The following is a 25,028-nucleotide window of genomic DNA, read 5'->3' as shown; positions in this document are numbered from 1 at the left end:
CTGGCTAGGATCTCACCACCAGAATTGTCCTTGAATTTAGTGAACAACCATTTGAGGACTGAAACGGGCCATTAACTATCATTTTCTGCATATCTGAGGCCAGAAGAATCATTCACGACTAAATGTCTTGTCTTTAGAGAGATCAAGATACTGGCTAAGCTCAGAAGTCTGAAAGCCTGTCCTGTTTCCAAGTAACTGACAGGCCAAACGAAAGGGAATCAAGGAAAAAAAGAGAAGAGAGGGACAAAACTGAACGGCCTGAGACCAAAAAAGAAGAACAAAGAGTTAGTTGGAAAGAGTAGGAGCGTTAAGAAGATGATTAAGTATAAGCGACAAGGCAGTAACAAGCGAAGACAGCGGGAAGACGGGAACTCAGACCCTGAGAGGCGGGCACTGGTCACTTGCTCCCCGGAGCCCGGGATAGGGCAGAGAAAGGGCGGGGCCTGCGGAAGCTGCGAGCGGAGAGCGACCGCCCCGGATGCTGAGTGGTCGCGCCCTGCGGCGGTGGCCAATGGGCGCCCGGGATGTTGGAGCGGCAGCGTCGGTGGCGGCGCTCTCTCGCTCGCTCGCTCGCTGCTGAGGGGGTGAGGTGGGGGAGGGGGACGGCGGCCGCCGCCATGATGCTTGTTTGCTTTCAATGAAAACAAGGGGGACGCGGAGGAGGAGGAGGCGGCGGCGTCGGTGGCGGCGGCGTCGGCTGCGCGGAGGCGAAGGCAGCGGTGGGTGCAGCGAAAAGGGAGAGACCGGAGGCCGAGAGGCCGGGAGGGCGTAGTGGCGGCCCGTCGAGGAGGCTGAAGCGGGCGGCTGACGCGGTGGATCGCGGAGGGGGAACAAAGAGCGGCGACTAAGGCGGCAGCGGAGCGGCGACGGCGGCGCTGCAGCTGCGGGCGGGACTGGTATGGTGGTTCCACAGGTCAGACCCCGCTGCACTCACAGGGAGGAGGCGGCGGCAGCGGCGGAGGAAGGCGGTGCACCGCAGGAGGTGAGCGAGACCGGTCCGAGGCCCAGCCGGCGCTGCTCCTCGCACTGGCGGTGCACGGGCCCCTCTCAGTCGTGTCCCGGGGACCGTAGCGCGGGGCACTGGAGCCAGAGCTCCTTAAGTTTTGTGGGCGTCGGGCCTGCAGCTTGGAGGAGATGGCGGCTGTTGAGGGGTCCTTAGATGCGCAGCTGTCGCGATCCCGCAGGTTCCGGGACCGCGCCCCCGCGCAGAGGCCGGGGCTGAGGGGTGTTGATTGACGGCGGAGGTGGGGGCACGCAGGGGGGCTCCGGAGTTGGGGGGATGCCCTGGCTCTCGACTCTGGCTCTGGTCACTCGCAAGAGGAGAGTTGGTGTCTGGTACTCTTGGCCAGGATGGGTGGCAACTTTGGAGAAGTGGCAGTGTGGGATTGCGCGAAGTGTAGTATGGAACTTCGCAGTTACCGCAGAGCGGGAAACTGTTCCCCCCAAATGTGTTTAAAATTAAGTTTAATGCAATTATTTTTTGCGGGGGGGGAGGATGGATTGGAAGGATGGGAATGCCATGGTTAAAGAAGCCCTTAGCAGCAGATGGAGAGATTAGGATATTGCTGAGGACTCAGAGATACATTTACTTGAAGCTTTTATGTTTAATAACCTAAATCTTGTCTTTCCTCCTATTTTGTAAGTACCAGTCATTATTTTCTTCAGTAGCTTTTTTTCTTTTGACTCTTCTCCTTCTATACCTTTCTTGAAGAACTTGCTAAGTAATACCTGTAACCTATTCTTGAACTGTTAACTGCAAAAGACCAAGTTGTGAATGGTCGTTTTGCTTGTCCTTTTTGGATGTGTTATTGTGTTAAACTGAGGTTTAAATAATCTCCTTGAATATGAGTTCCCATACTTATTTCCAGGTGGATTGCCCCATTAGTGGTAGTGCAGAATCTTCTTGCCTCTTTGTGTCTGGGGATTGTAATTTTGGGGAGGAAGAGGGTGAATATGAACAGGTGAAAAATAAAATGGCATATAATTACACTTTTCGTTTTTCTGAATGCACTAGAGTTTATCATCCCAAAACAGTTTTGTAGGCTGTAGGAGCTATGTCCATTGATAAAAAGGTTTTGAAGACTTGTTTTGTAATTGCTGTCAGAGTAATTATTCCAGTCTTTAGAATGTGATGACTTTTAGAATAAAAATAGCTTAATATTTTGAGACCAGTGATCTAGTACAGTCGACTTGCTTTAAACAAAATTTTTGAATAGCTACTAATGAGGAAACAAACTTAGAAAGGTTAAAGCGACTTGCCCAAGATATTACAGTTAAGAGGGAAAGGACCAGGTTTTGTGTAAGTGTGAGAGCACATGAGAGTGATGTACTTGACAAAGATTAGTTCTTTTGGGAGGGCAGAGTGTGTTTTAATGAATGGAAGTTATTTGAAGTAGTTGAGTCTGATCAGTTTCAGTAGGTGAACAAGACACTTAATGAAATGGTCAAAAAGCAAGGATGTGACGAAAGACAAAGTTTTTTGTGAAGCTAAGAAGATTTTGCATAGTTTCAGAAGTGTCTTCCTCAGTGGTAATGTGTTAATAGATGAAGAAGCTCTTCTGAATGCATGTTTGTTGTAGGGATTTTCAGTTTTCTTAGACCTTGGTGGCAAAGTAAAACTTTTCAGACTCTTGAATAGACATGAAGTTGGTTATAGAACTTAGTCCTGACTATAGATACTGGCATTTGCTTCTGTACCTGTGGTTTATAAATAATGCATTTTGGTTAGTGCTTAGGCATTCCACTGTGTTCATGTTAGCCTTCTTTTAATGTTCTTTAAAGCATAAACCTTTTTCATATTGTAGTGCAGCAGAAAGGGGTAATATATGTAAGGCATACTGGAATAAATGGTCAAGGCTGCTCACAGCTTGTAGTTTTTGGGTCATAAAGCATGAGGACTCTTTAGCACCCTTGTAACTTTCTCATACTTAAGGTGCACTGGTTGAAAAACTGCTTTTTAAAGTGTTTATTTGCATGTAAGGTGGGGGCTCATTTAGGCTGCCTTAATCTTACCTTTCTCTGGGCTTTACCGCTCTCTCTTCTGTTTTTATTTTCTTGATAACTTATGTGCAAGGAGTAGTATATGCTGGACACAGTGTTGGACCCTGAGAATTAAAAAGTGAATAATAGTTGCTGTCTTCTTGTTGCTGTAGTCTTAGTGGGTGTACAGAGGCTGTGGGAGAACAGGAGAGAATGATTAAATTTGTAGAAGGTGTGGGCGCAGTTTACAGAAAATAATATGGAATTAGGTTTGTCAAACTGGGGAGATGGGTCATTTCAAACATAAGGAACTCTGGGTTCACTGAGGTGCCAAGTGTTGGGGTAAGGCCAGTGGTGATATGTTACTGAAAAGGAGAGTGACTGGAGATGAGCCTGCAAATGTCCATCCTAGATTTTGAAGAACCATGCTTATTAAGTTAAAAGTGAGGTTTATATCTTTATCCTGTAGCAAAGGAAAGAGCAAAATATTTTTCAGAGGGGAGCAATGTGATTTAGAGATCATTTAGGCATCAGTGTGGGCAATTAAGTGGAGGCCCTACATATAAGAAAGTCACATTTGAGATAGTGTGAAGTTAGTGAATCTGAATCTATTTTAAACTTGGATATAGGGTATTTTGTTTCTGTGATCTCTTTTGTAGTGAGCTTGAGGACTCGGTTCAATTGCTCTGTAATACAGGGTAATTTAAAATGTTTTGAAAATTAAGAGCAATCAAAACAATGAAACCCATATAGTGGTACTGTAGGTAGGCATTCAGGCTTTCAGAACTTGTCTTCTCAGTTAGGCTGAGGCAGACTGTAGCAGTTAAGCTGGAAAAATCACCCCTTTGCTCACCAGAAGTGAGAGCCACCAAGCTTAAAGGTTATGGCTGTCCTGATGGTCTGGAGGATATGAACTGTAAACATTCTGTGAAATTGGGTGGAGGACAGAGTTTTCCCTTCTGTATGGTGGTGGTGGTTTAGTTTTTAAGTCATGTCTGATTCTTGAGACCCCATGGACTGGGGTTCCTGCCAGATTCCTCTGTCCATGGGATTTTCCCAAGCCAAGCACGAATACCTGAGTGGGTTGGCATTCCTTTCTTCAGGGAACCTTCCCAACCAGGGATTGAACCGAAGTCTCTTGCATTGGTAGGTGGATTCTGAACCACCAGGGAAGCCCAGAGCAACATATAGGTTCCTAAAAGTCACCATGGTAGGCAGAATTGTGCAGTAAAAACTATAGGCCTTTTGGGAAAAATGGTACTGGGACACAACACTCAAAACATTGTCAAGGACTTTATTTTTTAAAAAAGGAACCTGATAAAAATAGTAGCATAGTTTTATACATGTTAAATGATTAAGGAATACATAAATACCACAGGTGCTGGAGAAGACTCTTCAGAGTCCTTTGGACAGCAAGGAGATCAAAGCAGTCAATCCTAAAGGAAATCAACTCTGAATATAGATTGGAAGGACTGATGCCGAAGCTGAAGCTCCAACGTGAAGCTGATGTGAAGAGCTGACTCATTGTGAAAAGACCCTGATGGTGGGAAAGATTGAGGGCAGGAAGAGAAGGGGACGACAGAGGAGATGGTTGGATGGTATCATCGACTCAATGAATTTGAGTTTGACCAAACTCCTGGAGATAATGAAGGACAGGGAAGCCTGGGGTGCTGCAGTCCATGGGGTTGCAAAAGTTGGACACAGCTGAGCAGCTGAACAAATACCATGATAAATGTGACACTTTACCTTGAAAAAGACCTGGTTTGCTTGTGGAAATGGCATCAGAAGGGTTGCTGCTTGTGAGTTATTGTAAAGTGATGGAAAGAGGGTTACCTGAAATCAAATGGAATGTTATAATAACACCAAATGTGGATAGATGGGGCTCAGCATATGTGTACACACAGACTGAACTGATGGAGCTGATAGGTGTTTTAAGGTGTGTGTATTTCGTAAATTTCTATGTAGCTCTGTTCAGCCAGGGGCAGGTTCTACCTTTTTTAAGTGTTTTTCTCAGACAAAATCATACATAAGCAAATGGGAATTTTGTGCTGTGCTCAAGTTTTCTAATATATCAGTCACGTTGGAACAGATTATTTTCAGAATAAATGATATAGTAGAACTGATTACACTTCAATGTAGCATTTTAAAGTAGTGCTAAAACTCAGTTCCAAAAATACCTGAAACATGCTGTTTTAGACTTGCTGCTGTAATCGGGATGGTTGGAAAGTGTCATCGACTCAGTGGACATTAATTTGAGCCAACTCTGGGAGATAGTAGAGAATGGAGGCGCCTGGTGTGCTGCAGTTTATGGGGTCGAAAAGAGTCAAGACTTAGCGACTGAACAACAGCAACAGTAGTGGGGCTTATGCTCTTTTATTTCAAGTGGGCTTATAATGGTGCAGAGAGAAAAACAAATGAACCAATAAAGTGCTCATCAGGTTACATGAGGAATACACAAAGCATTTGGGGGATGCTAAAGAAGGAGCAGAGGCTTCCCTGGTGGCTCAAATGGTAAAGAATCTGCCTGCGGTACAGGAGACCTGGGTTCAGTCCCTGGGTTGGGAAGATTCCGCTGGAGAAGGGAATGGCTACCCACTCCAGTATTCTTACGTGGAGAATTTCATGGACAGAGGAACCTGGCGAGTCGCAAGAGTTGGACATGAGTTAGCAACTAAATCACCACCGCCAAAGAAGGAGCATCTAATTCTGCTTCGGAAACGGGGGATTCACTGCAGAGGCCTTTGGGCTGAATGTTGAAAGTTGAATAGCGGTTTGTTAGACTGAGTAGGGCATTTCAGTGGGAAGAAAGAGCATGTGCAAATACAGGTTACGTACAATTTGGACTGAAAAACAGGTTGCAAAGATGTAAGGGACAGGAGGAGTTGCCAGAAATAGTTTGTGAATGGTCTTAAGCTCTTTCTTAAAGTGCTGGGATGTAAGTTTGTGTATAACAGGGATTCATTGAGACTTTAGGTGGGTAGGGGTGGGGAAATTGTGTGTGTGACATGCTTTTTTAGGAGACATAGTAAAAATGTGAAGGCTTGATGAACACGGTCAAGAAACTGGGGTCAGAAAGTCCTTAGGACTTCACTTAAGTCCTTGTAAGAGAAATATTCTAGAATTGTTAAAGGCTTCATGATTTATATGGTCAGCATTTTGTGAATGATTTTTTGTCTTAGTTTTCAGGGGGGAAAAGGACTAGAGGGTCAAAATTGATTTCTAGCATACTAGAACTTCCCACAATGATTGTATATATGACTTAGCAGCTAGAATAAATGTTGAATGTCTCAAAAGGCCAAAATTGCAATGAGATATGGTGTGGTCACTCACATAGAGCTGACATCCTGGAGTGTGAAATCAAGTGGGCCTTAGGAAGCATCACTACAAACAAAGCTAGTGGAGGTGATGGAATTCCAGCTGAGCTATTTCAAATCCTAAAAGGTGATGCTGTTAACAGTGCCGCACTCAATAAGCCAGCTATTTTGGAAAACTCAGCAGTGCTCACAGGCCTGGAAGACGTCAGTTTTCATTCCAATCCCAGAGAAGGACAGTGCCAAAGAATGTTCAGACTACTGTACAATTGAGCTCATTTCACATGCTAGTAAGATGTTGCTCAGTATCCTTCAAGCAGGAACTTCCAGATGGACAAGCTGGATTTAGAAAAGATAGAGGAACTAGAGATCAAATTGCTGACATTTGTTAGACCATAGGGAAAGGAAGGGAATTCCAGAAAAAACATCTACTACTACATCTTTGACTATGCTAAAGCTTTTGACTGTGTGGATCACAGCAACTGTGAAAAATTCTGAAAGAGATGGGAATACTAGACCACCTTACCTGCTTCCTGAGAAACCTATATGCAGGTCAAAAAGCAATAGAACCTTACATGGAACAATTGACTGGTTCCAAATTGGGAAAGGAGTATGACAAGGCTGTATATTGTCACCCTGCTTATTTAACTTATATGCAGAGTACATCATGCAAAATGCCAGGCTGGATGAATCCCAAGCTGGAATGAAGATTACAGGGAGAAATATCAACAACCTCAGATACACAGATGATACCACTGGCAGAAAGTGAAGAGGGCTATAGAGCCTCTTGAGGGTAAGAAGAGAGTGAAAAAGCTGGCTTAACAGTCAGCATTCAGTAAACAAAGATCTTGGCATCTGGTCCCATCACTTCATGGCAAATAGAAGGGAACCAGTGACAGGTTTTTTTTTCCTTGGGCTCCAGAATCACTGCGGATGGTGACTGCAGCCATGAAATTAAAAGACACTTGCTCCTTGGAAGGAAAACTATGACAAATGTAGACAGCATTTTAAAAAGCAAAAACATCACATTGCCAACTAAAGTCCATGTAGTTAAAGCTGTGGTTTTTCCAGTAGCCATGTATGAATGTGAGAGTTGGACCATAAAGAAGGCTGAGTGCTAAAGAATTGATGCCTTCCAGTTATGGTGCTGGAGAGCTCTTGGACCGCAAGCAGTTCAAACCAGTCAATCCTAAAGGAAATGAACCCTGAGTATTCACTGGAAGGACTGACGGTGAAGCTGAAGCTCTATCTTCAGCTAGAGCTTTGGCCTCCTAATACAAAGAGCCGACTCATTGGAAAAGAGCCTGATTCTGGGAGAGACTGAAGGCAAAAAGAGAAGAGGGTAGCAGAAGAAGAGATGGATAGAGAGCATCACTGAGTCAGTGGACATGAATATGAGCAAACTCTGGGAAATAGTGAAGGATAGGGAAGCCTGGTGTGCTGCAGTCCATGGGGTCACAAAGAGTTGGTTGCAACTTAGTGAATGAAAGACAAGAAAAGGGGGTAGCTGTAATATTGTGATCATAAGAGAGGGAAGAGCAATTTAGATGATTGAAAAATCATCTAATTGCCAGATGGCAAAAGATAAGAAATGAAAAGATTTCTGTTGGCAGCCATCATTGTTGGATTGGTTGTTGCTTGTCTCATGCTAAGAGAAAAGATTTAGATTTAATACCGGTGGCTGGCTCACCTTACCTTTTTGATCTCAGTGATATTTCACCACACAAATTGTGACTTAATGCTCTTCATATTAGATGGCATTCAGCTTTGTTGATTAGATCATAAATCATGATTGTCTTAATATGTTCTTTTGCTCTGTACTTCATATTTGACTTAAAATGTAGAAATTAAGATTTCTATACTAAGAAGTATTTGTATTTTAAATAGAAATTTGTGGATGACCTGTATTTAGTGTACCTTTGTAGTTATATCTTGAGTTGATTTATTGAGTTGAATTTGTTAGTATTTGACCATTTTTGACCTTCAAACTTGGTAGTTTCTGTGGTATTGCAGGACACTCTCACTTCTCCCTGTATTTTATATTCAGTCATGTTATTAGGCACAGGCACATGGTTAGAAGTGCATTTTATGAGCAGTCTGTCATGGTGGTTGGTGGTTTAGTTGCTAAGTTGTGTCCGACTCTTGAGGCCCCGTGGACTATAGCCTGCCAGGCTCCTCTGTGCATGGAATTCCCCAGGCAAGAATGCTGACGTGGGTTGCCATTTCCTTCTCCAGGGGATCTTCCCGACCCTGGGATCAGCCTACACCTCCAGCATTGCAGGCAGACTCTTTACTGCTGAGCCACCAGGGAAGCCCCCGCAACAGCAGTCTGGGAAACTCTTACAGGCTGTTGGTTACTGACTGGGTGCTGCAGATACAGATGGGTATGCCAGTCTTCTCCTTTGAGAAATTAGACTACTGCATCTGCTGTTTGACTCTGTATTTGGAGGACTATTTTATTATAATTTTAAAATCTTTTTTGCAGAGGTTTTACTGGTTGTAAATTTTAGTTAAACCAATATGAACTTAAAATGAGAAGTGTTAGTTGCTAAGTCGTGTCTGACTCTTTGCAACCCAATGGACATAGCCTGCCAAACTTCTCTATCCATGGCATTTTCCAGGCAAGAATACTGATGTGGATTTCCATTCCCTCCTTAAGTTTATTTTTATTCTCTGTGAGAAAAGGATTTAAGGAGTTGACATTTTGGGAGACAGGAAAAGGTAGCTACTGAAACCTTAAAGTTTTAGAAATACCAATGCAATGTTACTTGCCTTTTTTATTCTCATCCTCTTGTGAGTATACTGTGCAGTTTTTCATAGACTAACAAATGTGTGTGATCTGATCAATTGAATTCAGAGTAGACAGGCTGTCTTCCAGCATGTTGGATCTTAAAGATTTGCAAAAATGTAAGACAGTGTCACTCTTCTTGCAAAATTTTGCTTTGTTTTTGGAAGTAGTTACTTTTCATTAAAATGTTGTGGTTAACATGTGCTAGGTTTATAATATTTAGTGAGAATGCACATTTTAAAATTCCTTAGTTCTTATTTCTAATGCAGTAAATATTGATAGATAGAACTCACATACAAAAGGTCTTTGAGATACTGGAGTATAAGGACCCTGAGATGATAGCATTTGAGATCTGCTGTCTTAAATATTAGGCAGAGTTTGGGAGTGGAGAATATGAGTGAAGAGTAGTTTGTAAAGATCATATATCTGAGAAGGAAACTCAAGGACTCATGGTCTTAGCAACATAATATTTGAAGAATGAACACAGAAGATCTTGGTTTCATCAGTGACAGAATTCTAGAGTTGTATGAGGCATTGGTGCACAGCTTGCAACTAGATTGTCCCAGGTTCAAATCCTAGCTCTGTTAGGTTGTTGTAAACATAATTGCGGTTTCAGACTGAATCATTTTAAGTAGGCTGAAACAGAAATCTTTATTAATCAAAATAGGAACCATTATAATCCACACATTTTTGCCAACAAGAAAAAAGTTTTGTTTATTCTTGTAGCATAAAAATCCATGCTTTGGGTTTTGAAAAACTTGGAAGGCATTTTCTGCATCCTGCTGGTTGTGGAAGTGTTTTCCCAGCAAAAAGTTGAGATGCTAGAAGTGGTAGTTGGTTTACGAGGACAGGTGAATATGGCAGATGAGGCAAACCTCTGTAGCCCGATTAATTCTTCAGCTTTTGAAGCTTTGACTGTGTGATGTGCAGTCAGGCCTTGTCGTGAAGAAGAATTGGGCCCTTTCTGTTGACCAGTGCTGGCTTCAGGCATTGCAGTTTTTGGTACATATCATTGATTTGTTGAGCATACCTCTCAGATTTAATGGTTTTGCCCTGAATGAGAAAGCTGAAGTGGATCAGACTGGCAACAGACCACCAAGTCTGGCTTTGGGAGAAGCTTTGGAGCTTTTTGGTTCAACCACTGTCGCCAGTTGTATAAAATCCACGTTTCGTTGCATGTCACAATCTGATTGAGAGATGGTTCATTGTTGTGTAGAATAAGAGAAGATGACACTTCAAAACAATGATTTTTTTTAAAATTTTAGGTCAGCTCGTGAGGCACCCACTTACCGCGCTTTTTCACCTTTCCAATTGGCATCACACGCTGAGTGGCTGTCGAAAGCCGGACGTTGAAGTCTTCAGCAGCTTCTTGTGTGGTTGTAAGAGGATCAGTCTTTGATGATGCTTTCTGTTGGTCTCTGTGAGCCTCTGATGGCCGGCCACCACACTCCTCGTCTTCAAGGCTCCCGTCTCCTTTGCAGAACTTCGTGAACCCCCGCTGCACTGTGTGTTCAGTAGCAGTTCCCCAGGCCACATGCGTCACTGGTGTTGAGCAGCTCCCCAGGCCACATGCGTCACTGGTGTTGAGCAGCTCCCCAGGCCACATGCGTCACTGGTGCTGAGAGTCGTCTCCCCTGCTTTACAACCTGGTTTGAACTTGAATAAGAAAATCGCTCGAATTTGCTTTTTGTCTAACATCTTTTCCATAATCTAAAATAAATATAAAATACATAGAAAGTAATGTCAATAGCAAAAAAAAAAAAAAAAAAGGCAAGAACTGGGCATTAAAATGATGTATGACATAATCACAGTTATTTAAGAATGTATTCCAGTATCAAACAGCAAATTTCAACAATGCTAAAACTGCAATTACTTTTGCACCAACCTAATACTAACCAAGTGTGTGTGTGACTTTGGGCAAGTTATTTAAATGTAAGAGTCTCAGTTTCCTCATCAAAAGTAAAAAGAGGATAGTGTCTACTTCATGGGCTGCTATGAGATTAAATCGAGATAATACAAGGAAATTATTGCATAATGGTTGAAAGCACAGACTTTTGGATCAGATTTGAGTTAAAATCTCAGTTGTGCCACTAGTATCTGTGATCTAGGCAAGTGACTCTTTCTCTGACCCTTCCTTTCTTCATGTATGAAGAACAGAGTTGTGAGGAGTTGTGAGGATTAAATGAGGTAATGTATGTGAAGGGCCTGCCACTTGGTGAGTGCTCACAACATGTTAGCTGTTACATGCCTGGTGCAGAGTGTGGCAGATAAGCACCCAGCGCAGTTTTGTCATTACTGCCACCTGTTTGAGGTTTGCTCTCATTATGCTCTAGTATGTCACTAAGATTATACAGTTTTTACCTTTAAGTCTGGGCTTTCCTGGTGGCTCAGTGGTAAAGAATCTGCCTGCCAATTCAGGAGATGTGGGTTTGATCCCTGGGTTGGAAAGTCTCCTGGAGAAGGAAATGGCAACCCACTCCAGGACTGTAGCCTGTTCTATGGACAGAAGAACCTGGCACGCTGCAGTCCATGGGCTCCGCAAAGGAGTAGGACACGACTTAGCAACTGAACGACGACAACATTCACTGAGCACTTACTACTTGCCAGGCTCTGAATGTAAGTGCAAAGATCCTGTAGTAGAGTGGGTGAAGGAGACGTAAAAAAAATTAGGGTGGGGTTAAAGAGTGCAACGTTAGAAATACCCTCATGGTTCAAGTAGCTCAAAGCAGGAAATTACAGACTCCTGTGTTGGTGAGGGGTAGGGAAGGAGTCCTAAATTAATGTTTGTAAAAAGAAAGGTTTGTAGTGTGATTACACTGTTGTAAGATTTTTGTTTGCACACCCCCCCCCCCCCCACACACACACCCTGTAGATTAAGATCCAAGATCACGTACATATTTCCTGTTTATTCTTTTTTCCCCGGCACCTGACAGTGCTTGAAACAGAAGCAGAAGGTGCTTAGTAAATATTTGTTGAATGAATAATTCTGTAAATAAAGCTTCCTTAAGGAAGCATGATCCAGTTGTATTGAATTGCCCTTTTTTTTTTTTTGAGTTTTCTTTGAAAACCTGATTTTGAGTGTTGAGGGAAAGAATGTTTAGACCACTGTATTAGTGTAACATGCTAGGTCTGACACAGGACACTGGGAGATAACAATTGATCTGAAAAATGCTGAGTAAATGTGTGGTATGCAGAGGAAAGAGGAGTGGATTTGTGCCTTTGTTGGGAAGGGCTTACAGGGGCTCTGCTGTTAACTTGAGCTGCTGTGAAGGGGATGAGGAGGAGTTTTGAGTGAAGGTTGTCTGGTGAAAGGATTAGGATGTATCATTGAAAGACTGTCTTCGAAGTAGGTATGCTTTGATAAACTTTGGACTTGATAGAGTGATGCATGTGTGAGTGGATGAAGATGAGTGAGAAAATAGTGGCCTAAATCCAGGTTGTAAAGGACTTTGATGTTAGGGTTTTAACTAACTAGGTAGGCAGAAAGGGCCATGTTAGATTTTTAAGCAGAAGAGTTATATGGGCAGGCATCAATCAGGAAGACATAGAGAAGGTTGTTTAAAAGTTGTAGCTGAGAATGAGGGTGTGAATTAATTTTAGTAGCTGTAAAAATGGAAAAGACAGGTTTAGAAGTCCTGAAGAAGTAAAAATCAGTTGGATTTAGTGAAAAATTTGTTAACACCTAGTGAAAATTTGGATTGGAAAAAGTAAATTGGCACCAAGGCTAGTGGCACTACCTTTCGTATATTTCCTAACTTTTAGTACTTCGAGGAGCCTGATCAGTAAATAAAAGGGTCTTTCTTTGAGAAAGACCTTTCCTTTCCTTTCCTGCCTTTCCTCTGCCCCACTCACTCTTTTTCTTTGTGTTTTTGAAAGAAGTAAAACACCAAGAATGGAGGAGAAAAGGTAACACCAAGAAAAGGAAAGGAACTTACCTTTTTGTCTTGTCAGTTAAGATTGGCTGTAATTCGAAATTGGTCATTTGTAGTGATGTGGATGAACCTAGAGTATGGCATACAGAGTGAAGGAAGTCAGAAAGAGAAAAACAAATGTGTATTAACACATATATATATGAAATCTAGAAAAATGGTACTGATGAACCTATTTGCAGGACAGGAATAGAAACAAAGATGAAGGCAGTGGACTTGTGGTCATGGGGAAGGAGATAGTGAGATGCGCTGAGAGAGGAGCACTCATACACACGCGGCCGTGTGCGAAACCTGTAGCTGATGGGGAGCGGCTGCGGCGCGCGGGAAGCTGTGCTCCGTGTTCTGTGGTGACCTGGGGAGTGGGCTCGGGGTGCTGGGAGGGAGGCTCAGGAGGGTGGGGGTGTGTGTACGCTTACCTCGGAGGCACATCGCTGTGCAGCAGAAACCGATGCGTTGTAAAGCAATAATACTCTAATCAAAAAATAAACAAATTGGCTATGGCTCAGCCTTATTTCCCTTGGGGGAAAAATGTGGCTATTACAATTAAATTATTTAACTTCAGAGTGTCTTTTAACAAGATACATGTTTTTATACATTGCTACAATAAAATCTCATAATAATTTATTAATATTTCAAAATATGAACTTGGTATTAAGTGTTTCTCCAAGTGTCTGCAGAATGTTTTTTGTTGCGGATTTGTGGATCATTCATTACATCTCCGGAGAAGGCAGTGGCCACCCACTCCAGTGTTCTTGCCTGGAGAATCCCAGGGCCGGGGGAGCCTGGTGGGCTGCCGTCTGTGGGGTCGCACAGAGTCGGACGCGACTGAAGCGACTTAGCAGCAGCAGCAGCATTACATCTCATTGTACACATCTCCTCATTCTCTTCAAATCTCTAATAGTTCTGACCCCAGCTTGTTGAAGGTAGCACTCCAGTTATCCTGGAGAAAGTCCTTCGTTGCTGCTTTGGTGTCATCTAGCCGGTTGCTCTGGGCTTCCCTGGTAGCTCTGCTGGTAAAGAATCTGCTTGCAATGCAGGAGACCCCAGTTTGATTCCTGGGTCAGAAGGTCCCCTGGACAAGGGATAGGCTACCCACTCCAGTGTTCTTGGGCTTCCCTGGGGACTGAGACGGTAAAGAACCGCCTGCATTGCAGGAGACCTGGGTTCGATCCTTGGGTTGGGACCCCTTGGAGGAGGAAATGGCAACCCACTCCAGTATTTTTGCCTGGAAATCCCCATGGACAGAGGTGCCTGGCGGGGTACAGTTCATGGGGTTGCAAAGAGTCGGACATGACTAAGCACAGCACAGCACAGCCAGTTCCTCTAATTCTTAAAAAGGTAAACATTATTGGTGTGTATTTCATATTCTGTCAGATCAAAAGACCCACAGTATCTGGTTCTGCCCCTCATTAGTGTTGAGAAGATTGATGAAGAGGTAATAGTTTATTCCTCTCTTGAACATTTTCTACCTTGTAATCAAAAAACAACCTGGGTGGTGGTGTTACTTAGCATTATGCCAGTGCGAGTGATTCATCTCAAGATTTTAACCCAGTTTATAAGTCTTTGTTTTAGAAAGGCTCATTGGGAATTATGAAATGATGTTGTTTTTATTCTTTCATACTTCATTTATTAGTTGTTTTTCTTTTGTAAAATAGGACTTTTTTTCACCTGGGCCATTTGGTGACTGAAATAGAGTACCCATTGAAAGGATAGACACTTAAATCTTTTTCTTTTGTACATATTTCTTAGTTTAACAGCTGCCTCAAATGGTGGTTGACTTGCAGGTAGGGTCCCCCACCCTTCCTCTCTCCTCCTCCCTCCGCTTCTCTCTTACCGTTTCTCCTGTGTACTTTTAAGCCATTTCATAAAATCTTTAATAATGCAAGCATATCTTTCTGTCTGGTAAATAATGTCCTGTATTTCCTTAAGATAAATAATTATTCTGTTCTAAGATAGTGCAAAACCATTTCTCTGCGGTCTCGATCAGGGACAGATTTTATGCTGCCAAGACCAACAATGATGTTTGGCATTGGATTGGGGGCGTTGAAGATTGACTAGTCTTGGGTTACATACATGCTGACTCTGGCCTAGCTATTTTTTAAAAGTCATGTAATTTTCCTTGGCAGTTTTCCAGTCAATTTTGGAAACCTTTTACTCTTTTTAGATAGTAATCTGCAGCAACATACTGTATTTTTTAGAGAGCAAGATCTGCTTGTTGATTTCAAAGCCTGGGGAAAAATCCTGAATTGTTTGTGTTCTTGTGTCCTTTTCACTACCTAGTTTCCAATACTATGTTCTGTTGGACTCCAAGAAAAATGGGTGGAGTTGCTTAGTGGGCAGATATGCTTCTCAAAAGGGCTTGATTGTCCAGTTTGCTACCATTTCTTTTATTCTGTCATGTTCTTTTTCCCCCACTTCGACTTTCTCACTCTTGGGGATTTGGAAAATAAAGATTTTGCCTCTTTCAAGTTTAGGGTAATGTGCTGTCTCTTAAATTTTAAGACAGCGCATCACATGTCTTGAAAACTCAGAAAGGGAGTGGCTGGCTGCCTAGGCAGAAATCATGACTCTTGATGGAATGACCCCAGGTCTAGGATCTGGATTTCAGATTTCAGTTCAGTAATACTTTTATTTATTCTCTGAAGCATGATTGAACTCTGGACATTGATTCACACTAACTAAGCTCACATGAGATTGGTAAATCAGACTTCTGAACTTTCACTAAGAAGTCAAATGATTAATGACTCAAAGGGAATCCCTCTTACACTGTTGGTGGGAATGCAAACTGGTACAGCCACTGTGGAGAACAGTGTGGAGATTCCTTAAAAAACTGAGAATAGAACTGTCATACGAACCAACAGTCTCACTGCTGGGCATACACACTGAGGAAACCAGAATTAAAAGAGACACATGTACCCCAGTGTTCATTGCAGTGCTCTTAACAATAGTTAGGACATGGAAGCAACCTTGATGTCCATTGATGAATGAATAAGGAAGATGTGGTATGTATACACAATGGAATATTGCTCAGGCATAAAAAGGGACGCATTTGAGTCAGTTCTAATGAGGTGGGTGAAATGAGCCTATTGTATGGAGTGAAGTAAGTCAGAAAGAGAAACACCAATTCTGTGTATTAACACGTACATGTGGAATTTAGAAAGACGGTAATGATGATCCTGCATGCAAGGCAGCAAAGGAGACAGATGTGAAGGACAGCTTTGGACTCTGGGGGGGAAGGCGAGGGTGGGATGAGCTGAGAGAATAGCACTGAAACATGTGTATTACCATGTGTAACATAGCTGACCAGTGCAGGTTCAGTGCATGAAGCAGGGCGCTCAAAGCCAGTGCTCTGGGACAGCCCAGAGGGATGGGGTGGGGAGGGAGGGGGGAGCAGGGTTCAGAATGGGGGACACATGTACCCATGGCTGATTCATGTTGCTGTATGGCAGAAACCATCACAATGTTGTAAAATAATTATCCTCCAATTAAAGTATATTAGTTTAAAAAATAGCTTATAGGACCAAAATACCAACCATAGCTGAACAGAGCAGCTTATCGTTAAATTCTATTTGGAGCAGCCAGTGAAGATCAGATGGTTGCTTTGTAAGTAAAGTCTAGTCAGAATAGTGGCATTTGAGTGATCTTAAGGGATGTCATCATTAAGCTCTGGTCACTTTACACCGTATTTTGTTATTACTGGTATATTCATACGATTCACAGTGGGCACTTGCCTTGCCAGCTTGTCCCCTAGATGGGACAGGAACAGTTCTTGGCAGTATAGCTCTTTGTTAGGTATGTTTTGTGTTAGTCTAAAAACTTCAGTCATTGTGTTTCTATTCTGGAGAAATAAACATGTAGGAGGACAGTTTTATTAACAATATTTAACAAAACAAAAAATAGATATTCTATTTCTTATGCAGGTGGTTAGTCTATTTACTTACCTTCTTCAAAAAGGGATTACTTACCTCTTCCTGTGTTTTGACTACATAGTCAAAACCATTTTTGTGTTTGAAATAGCTCTAGTTCTCATCAGTATAGAAGCAGCATAACATAATGAAAGTAGCTTTAGCTCTTTTCCAATTTTTTTATTGTGTAAAATATGCATAACATAAAGTTTACCGTGTCAACCATTTTTTAAGTGTAGCATCCAGTGTTATTAGATACATTGATGATGTTGTGCAGCCATCACCATCATCCATCTTTGTAACTCTTTTTGTAAAACTAAAACCTCAAACCCATTCAGCAGTAACTCCATTTGAGGTGAGTGATTGCTGACTGGCTCACTTTAACTTCATATGATAGTGGGTTTTTCTCCAGCTTTGTTCAGCTATGTAGGTATCCAGAGTAGGTGTTCAATTCAGTTGCTCAGTTGTGTCCAACTCTTAGCTACCCCATGGACTGCAGCACGCCAGGCTTTCCCGTCTATCATTATCTCCTGGAGCTTGCTCAAACTCTTGTCCATCGAGTCGGCCATCCAACCATCTCATCCTCTGTCATCCCCTTCTCCACCTGCCTTCAATCTTTTCCAGCATCAGGGTCTTTTCCAATGAGTTAGTTCTTTGCATCAGGTGACCAAAGTATTGGAGCTTCAGCCTCAGCATCAGTCCTTCCAATGAATATTCAGGACTGATTTCCTTTAGTATTGACTGGTTTGATCTCCAGGGGACTCTCAAGAGTCTTCTCCAACATCACAGTTCAAAAGCATCAATTTTTCAGCGCTCAGCTTTCTTTATGGTCCAACTCTCACATCCATATGTGACTACTGGAAAGACCATAGCTTTGATTAGACGGATCCTTGTCGGCAAAGTAATGTCTCTACTTTTTAATATGAGTTTTAAAATAACCACAAGCAAAATGAATAGTAGTCCCAGTATCAGCTTAGATATAATTCTTCCAATTTGTCTGATTCTCAGAAATGTTTTTTACACTTAATTTGGTCACATTAGACCCAGATGAGGTCTATATATTGCATCTGATTGCTGTGCCTCACAAGTCATTTAGTATCAGTTTCCTTTTCATGTCATTTATTTGTTGAGGAAATTGAGCCTTCTGTCATGTAGAACTTTCTGTTGTCTGCATCTGGCTGGCTGTATTCTTGTGGCATTATTTTAGAGTTAAAAAATTTTTTTACTCATAGTAAAATATACATAGTAAAGTATACTATCTTAATAATCATCTTAAGTGTGCAGTTCAGTAGTGTTAAGTATATTCACATTGTTGTGTCTTATATTACTTTTACCATATTCCTCTGTCTCCCTTACTTCGTGTAAACTGGTTCCAGATCTAGAGAGGCTTATTTGATTCAAGTTCAGTCTTTACTTTGAATTTTTTTTGGATGAAGGGGCAAGAGTATACATAGTATTGAGATATAAGTCTAGTTGTTCTTATACCGAGATTGATCCTTGGGTTGAGGTCTTACAGCGTGATCTATTTAAATTTTTTCCATTGGATATTTTTTACCTGATTCCTTTATTAGCCATTAATGGTGAAACTTTTTTTTCATTAGAGGTTGTGAAATAGTGGTTTTTCTAATTAGGTAACTTTCTGCATTTATTAGCTAGAATTCTGTTAAGAACATTTCCTCAACCAGTTTCTGCTAGAACTGCTGGATAAATGCTCGATTCTTTCTCTTTATTTTCCAACTTCAGGTGACAGTTTTTTTTTTTTTTTAATCCGAGTTTTGGATTCATACAGTTTAAAATTGATTCGTAGTCTTTCTTTTGTTGTTCAGATTGTCTTATCTTGGCCAGTGGGACCTCTTCAAGCTAACTCCTATGCCCTTTACAGCTAGAGTATCTTTCTTAGTGTCCAAGCTTGTTTATATTTTTCCAATCCCATTCTTGAAATCTTCCATTTCTCTAAGGAGTTCCTAGTTCGTTTTAGTGGGAATTTGTGTTTAGAGATCATAATATGGATGTCTGCTTTTTTACAAGATGTTATTTTCAGCTGTTTGACTCTTTCATATATTGATTGATTTCTTTTCTTGTTTCAACAGGCATGCCCAAAGAAAAATACGAGCCCCCTGACCCTCGGAGGATATACACAATTATGTCCTCTGAGGAAGCAGCAAATGGAAAGAAATCTCATTGGGTGGAGCTTGAAATAAGTGGTAAGACATACACGGATAAATTTATGGTTTGGAAGTTAAAATCTAGTAATGCCAATACACAAGGGAAGCAATGCTGTATTTTACCAATGCTCATTTGTCTTAGAAGCTGAAGCGTTCAGTAGAAAGAACATGGTTTGAGTCAAAGTTCGGAACCCATTCATTGCTTATTTTCTCACTGTCAGTGTCCTTTTATACAATGAAGATGATAATATCAAAGATGAAATGAAAATAGCATATGTAATGTCTAGTATACAAAGGTTTGTTCTGTTACTTGATTCTCTGATGAAGTAGGATAGTGATTTTTGTATTATCCAGTTACAGGTTTCCAGTAAGGTGGGGAATGCCTGTTCTGTTGTAGATTCTGGGATAGATTTGTTTCTCCTTATTTTCTTCATTTGTGTTTTAGTCTGAGTCTCTGGGGACAGCCTTATTCAGAAACACAAAATCTTGAAAGAGTTTGAAGTAGCTCTCAGAATTCCCTTCTACCTTTAATGCAAGTCTTCAAAAATATGGCTAAGGGACGTGATTGCTTCTTAAGGCAACCAGGGCTAAAGAAATTTTGTGTTCATGTTGGCCTAACATGCCTCCTCATACTTTCCTTCTAGTTTTTCTTGACTCTTGCTTTCTGAAATAATATTGACCAAATTTTCTTTTCTTTCACCTGACTGCCCTTGATATTTTTAAAAGTTTAATGCAACAGACATACTGAGTATATGCTATGTGTAAAACATTTTTCCAGGTGCTGTGCTAGACATATGTAAGATACATAGATGGGGGAAAAAGAAAGGTCTGTTTCATTCTGAAGCTTTTGGCATATTACGGAGTGAGAGGAAGGGACTATGCAAGTGTAAGTAACTAATAGACAAAATATAGCTGTGAAGTCTAAGTAGAAAAGTACTATACAGAAAGCGAAAGGAAGTAGTAATAGTAGCATCTGTCCCTTGTCAGCTCAGAAGTGCTGATTAATTATTGAGTAAGCCTCAGCACCCTCTTCTGCAGCCGTGGTAGAGCTTGGCACCTACATGGGTCTCTCCTGTTTTCCCTCTCCCGGTTTCTGGAGTGCTGGTGTAAGAGTGGTGGGAGAGTGGAATTTTCTCCCTTCTTTGGTCTCTCCTGTCAAATTTGGTTTTCTCTATCAGAGAGCCTTTGAAGCACAGGCAGTTCCTGCTCCAGCTTCCCCTCTTAATTTCTGCAGGATTGGCATTTAACTGTATTTCTTTTTTCAGTCTGTATTAGCAGTTTTTGAATTACGAGTCATTTGGATACTCTAGAAAGTGTTCACTTAGGTCAGTGAGGTTATACCTGAGGTGAAGGGATTTTTCTCTGTCTGCTCACTGTACCTCATGTTGGGAACTCATTGGCAATTTTGAGTCATTGTTCTCTGCCTACTCTGAACTTTGGGAAGAAATCTGTGTACAAGATAGGAAGGAAAAGGAGAGATTTTTCCTTTAAAATAGCATTCTTAACAGTTCTATCTTTACCAAGTGTTGTGGAGGATAAGCTATTGATTGAATAGGTCTGGTGGAACAAGACCTTGTAATTAACAAAACCGCTATCAGGAAGGTCACTTTATCATCTTAATACATGGACGTAAACTCCAATGTGTAGAAATTTTCAAGACTGAATTCATTTCATGCTAAGATTAGAGTTATTTCAAGGTTAGAGTTATCATGTATATACTCTAGCATCAATTCCTTAAGATCATGTGATATGAAATTCTAGGGATCTGAGGTCATTGAATTCTGGACCTGAAGTAATCTCATATAGTCTTCTGGTTCTAGGGAGATGGGTGGTTAGATCCTTGTGCCATTTGGAGGTAGCCAGATAATCCAGATGACTATTAGTCATTTACTTTTTTAAAGAAAGCCATTATTTTAATGGTAAAATGACACACAGATAAAGAAAACCACAGAAGCATATTAGTGAATTATTTTAAGGCCAGAAGCCTGGTAATACCCAGGTCAAGAATTAGAAGTCTTCTGAGCAGTCCAATAGGCATGAAGCGCATGTGGCTACTGAACATTTGAAATGTGCTTAGATTAGTTCAGGGCTTTCCTGGTGGCTCAGTGGTAAAGAGTCTTCCTGCCAGTGCAGGGGCCGTGGTTTCCATCCTTGGTTTGGGAAGACCTCACATGCCTTGGAATACTTAAGCCCATACACCACGACTCCTGGGCCTGTGCTCTAGTTCGCATGCTCTGCAACAGGAGAAGCCGCCACAGTGAAACACCTCTGCTTGCAGCAACTAGAGAAAGCCCATGTGCAGCACCGAAGATCTAGCACAACCAAAAATAAATAAGTCTGAAAAAGAAAAGAAATGTCCTTAGTCCAAACCGAGATATACTGTAAGTATAAAAAAGAGATGTAGAACACTTTGTTAATAATTTGATATTAATGAAATAAATGTTTTTGATATAGAGGATTAAATAAAATACTATATTACAGTTTAAAAAAAAGGAATTAGAAGTTTTTCACTTTTCCCAGAACCCCTTCCACACCACAGCCCAACACAGTCCCTTCTCCACTCCCTAAAAGTAACTGTTACCCTAACTTTTATAATAATCACTTCTTTTGTCTCTTTACAGTTTTAACATCAGGTTATATAGGGCTTGCCTGGTGGCTCAGATGGTAAAGAATCTGCCCGCAATGCGGGAGACCTAGGTTTGATCCCTGTGTTGGGAAGATTCCCTGGAGGAGGGCATGGCAGTATGGCAGTACATCTCCAGTATTCTTGCCTGGAGACTCCCCACGGATGAGGAGGCTGGTGGGGTTGCAGAGAGTTGGACACGACTGATGACTAAACATAAGTGTTAAGAGTTTGGTGCTCCCCTATTTATTTGATATGTCTTAATTTACATGTTCCCCGTCCATCCTTTTCTTTACAGTTTATCTGTTGACCTTCTTGTTACCCTACAGTATGTATTCTCCTGCATGCAGTTCAACGTGTTTTTCATCCATATTTGCAAGTAGGATGCAAAGACTTGATCAAGAGTTGGATTTAAGACCTTTGACAGGACTGAAGACTGTGTTATATATATGGTGGTATTTTTTTTCTTTACGAGGCACATAAGATATAAAAGCCTTCTTTTCTACTGATGTTCAGTGCCTAGAGCCATTAATTCTTTGAGGGTTGCAAAATAGTGATACTCTTTAATTAGATGAGCTGTATCTGTTAAGAGATACTTTCTGTCATTTTTAAAAATTACATTTAATTTTATCTTGGACTTCCCAGGTGGTGCTAGTGGTAAAGAACCCTCCTGCCAATGCAGGAGACATAAGAAATGCTTGATCTTGGGTTGGGAAGATCCCCTGGAGGAGGGCATGGCAACCCACTCCAGTATTCTTGGCTGGAGAATCCCATAGACAGAGGAGCTTGGTGAGCTGCAGCCCATAAGCTCGCAAAGAGTTGGACACGACTGAAGTGACCTATGTGCACACAGTTGATTTATTCCCTCATTTACTAATTGATTGCTCAAGGTATAAATTTGTGTAGGAAAGGTAGAAAAGAATGCTTCTTTCCTTTTATTTATGAGTTTTCAGGATAAACTGTTGTCCTTTGACGGTGACCAGTCAGATTTTTAAAGTTGCATTTTTAAAGTATCCAATGGTTTAAGAATCCGACTTCCAATTCCGGGAATTCAGGTTTGATCCTTGGTCCAGGAACTAAGATCTCACATGCTGCAGGGCGGCTGAGGCCCTGCGCCACAGCTTCTGAGCCCGCGTGCCGCAGCTGGAGGAGCCCCCACGCCACAGGGAGCAATGCTGTACTCTGCAGCCAAGACCCGACAGAGCCAAACAATGACAGAAAGAAAGTATATTACTAACTAGTCTACTTGGGTTTCAAACATACGCCGTGAGTTGTCATTATTAGTCTTATTTTATTGCTTAACATTGTCCTGTTTTGCCGTAGGCTTGATGGCAGTCAGAGTTTTTTTCATTATTCAGTTCAGTTCAGCTGCCCAGTCGTGTCCTACTCTTTGTGACCCCATGGACTGCAGCACGCCAGGCTTCCCTGTCCATCACCAACTCCTGGAGCTTGCTCAGACTCAGGTCCATCAAGTTGGTGATGCCATGCAACCATCTCGTCCTCTGTCGTCCCCTTCTTCTGCCTTCAGTCTTTCCCAGCATCAGGCTCTTTTCTAATGAGTTGGTTCTCTGCATCAGGTGACCTGAGTATTGGAGCTTCAGCCTCAGCGTCAGTCCTTCCAATGAATATTCAGGACTGATTTCCTTTAGGATTGACTGGTTTGATCTTGCAGTCCAAGGGACTCTCAAGAGTCTTCTCCAGCCCCACAGTTCAAAAGCATCAATTCTTCAGCGCTCAGCTTTCTTTATAGTTCATTATTATTTTCTCTTTTTTGGTTAGATGCCCGAAGAATTTTTTCCCCTTAAAGTCAGTAATTTTTTCTTGAATATATTTTGGTATTGGTTGTTCTACTTTGATATTCTTAGGTATAATATGCTCTTTCAATGTGTAGTTTTGAGTTTTTTCTCTTTTAATTTCAGGGAAGTTTCCTTGGATTATAGCTTTAGTGTTCTGATTCTTTTCTTCACTTTTTCTGTCAGAGAGATTTATTCTCTGAATTTGAATATTTACATATTTGTCTCAGAATCACTTTTATTTATTTATTTATTTATTTTATTTATTTATTTTATTTTCCCAACAAATTTTTTTTTTTTCATTTATTTTTATTAGTTGGAGGCTAATTACTTTACAGCATTGCAGTGGTTTTTGTCATACATTGAATTAGCCATGGATTTACATGTATTCCCCATCCCGGTCCCCCCTCCCACCTCCCTCTCCACCCCATCCCTCTGGGTCTTCCCAGTGCACCAGGCCTGAGCACTTGTCTCATGCATCCAACCTGGGCTGGTGATCTGTTTCACCCTAGATATACATGTTTCGATGCTGTTCTCTTGAAACATCCCACCCCCGCGTTCTCCCATAGAGTCCACAAGTCTGTTCTATACATCTGAGTCTCTTTTTTCTTTTTTTGCATATAGGGTTATCGTTACCATCTTTCTAAATTCCATATATATGTGTTAGTATACTGTAATGGTCTTTATCTTTCTGGCTTACTTCGCTCTGTATAATGGGCTCCAGTTTCACCCATCTCATTAGAACTGATTCAAATGAATTCTTTTTAACGGCTGAGTAATATTCCATGGTGTATATGTACCACAGCTTCCTCATCCATTCATCTGCTGATGGGCATCTAGATTGCTTCCATGTCCTGGCAATTATAAACAGTGCTGTGATGAACATTGGGGTGCACGTGTCTCTTTCGGATCTGGTTTCCTCAGTGTGTATGCCTAGAAGTGGTATTGCTGGGTCATATGGCAGTTCTATTTCCAGCTTTTTAAGAAATCTCCACACTGTTTTCCGTAGAGGCTGTACTAGTTTGCATTCCCACCAACAGTGTAAGAGGGTTCCCTTTTCTCCACACCCTCTCCAGCATTTATTGCTTGTAGACTTTTGGATAGCAGCCATCCTGACTGGCGTGTAATGGTACCTCATTGTGGTTTTGATTTGCATTTCTCTGATAATGAGTGATGTTGAGCATCTTTTCATGTGTTTTTTTGCCATCCGTATATCTTCCTTGGAGAAATGTCTGTTTAGTTCTTTGGCCCATTTTTTGATTGGGTCATTTATTTTTCTGGAGTTGAGCTGGAGGAGTTGCTTGTATATTTTTGAAATTAATCCTTTGTCTGTTGCTTCATTTGCTATTATTTTCTCCCAATCTGAGGGCTGTCTTTTCACCTTGCTTATAGTTTCCTTTGTTGTACAAAAGCTTTTAAGTTTCATTAGGTCCCATTTGTTTATTTTTGCTTTTGTTTCTAAAATTCTGGGATGTGGGTCATAGAGGATCCTGCTGTGATTTATGTCAGAGTGTTTTGCCTATGTTCTCCTCTAG

The 25,028-nt window shown here is 41.5% G+C and overlaps 1 protein-coding gene across 4 annotated transcripts in view; it reads left to right on the top strand.

Moving 5' to 3' along the window:
• The first annotated feature begins 598 nt into the window (after positions 1 to 598).
• The window catches only part of CNOT6 (CCR4-NOT transcription complex subunit 6), an 81,984-nt gene continuing 57,554 nt past the window's right edge, over positions 599 to 25,028 (top strand). The window contains exons 1-2 of one of the 4 annotated variants that reach the window (XM_070460475.1): positions 599 to 719; positions 19,003 to 19,116. In XM_070460475.1, coding sequence (XP_070316576.1) covers positions 638 to 719; positions 19,003 to 19,116 — 196 coding nt within the window. In that variant the 5' untranslated portion in view covers positions 599 to 637. Of the gene's footprint in view, positions 983 to 8,549; positions 8,675 to 19,002; positions 19,117 to 25,028 lie in introns of those variants that run through there. The other 3 variants (XM_020905638.2, XM_020905637.2, XM_070460483.1) reach the window with 3 other exon arrangements.

The sequence above is a fragment of the Odocoileus virginianus genome, chromosome 3 (assembly GCF_023699985.2).
Source record: "Odocoileus virginianus isolate 20LAN1187 ecotype Illinois chromosome 3, Ovbor_1.2, whole genome shotgun sequence".
NCBI lineage: Eukaryota > Metazoa > Chordata > Mammalia > Artiodactyla > Cervidae > Odocoileus > Odocoileus virginianus.
This window is presented reverse-complemented; position numbering and strand designations above follow the sequence as displayed.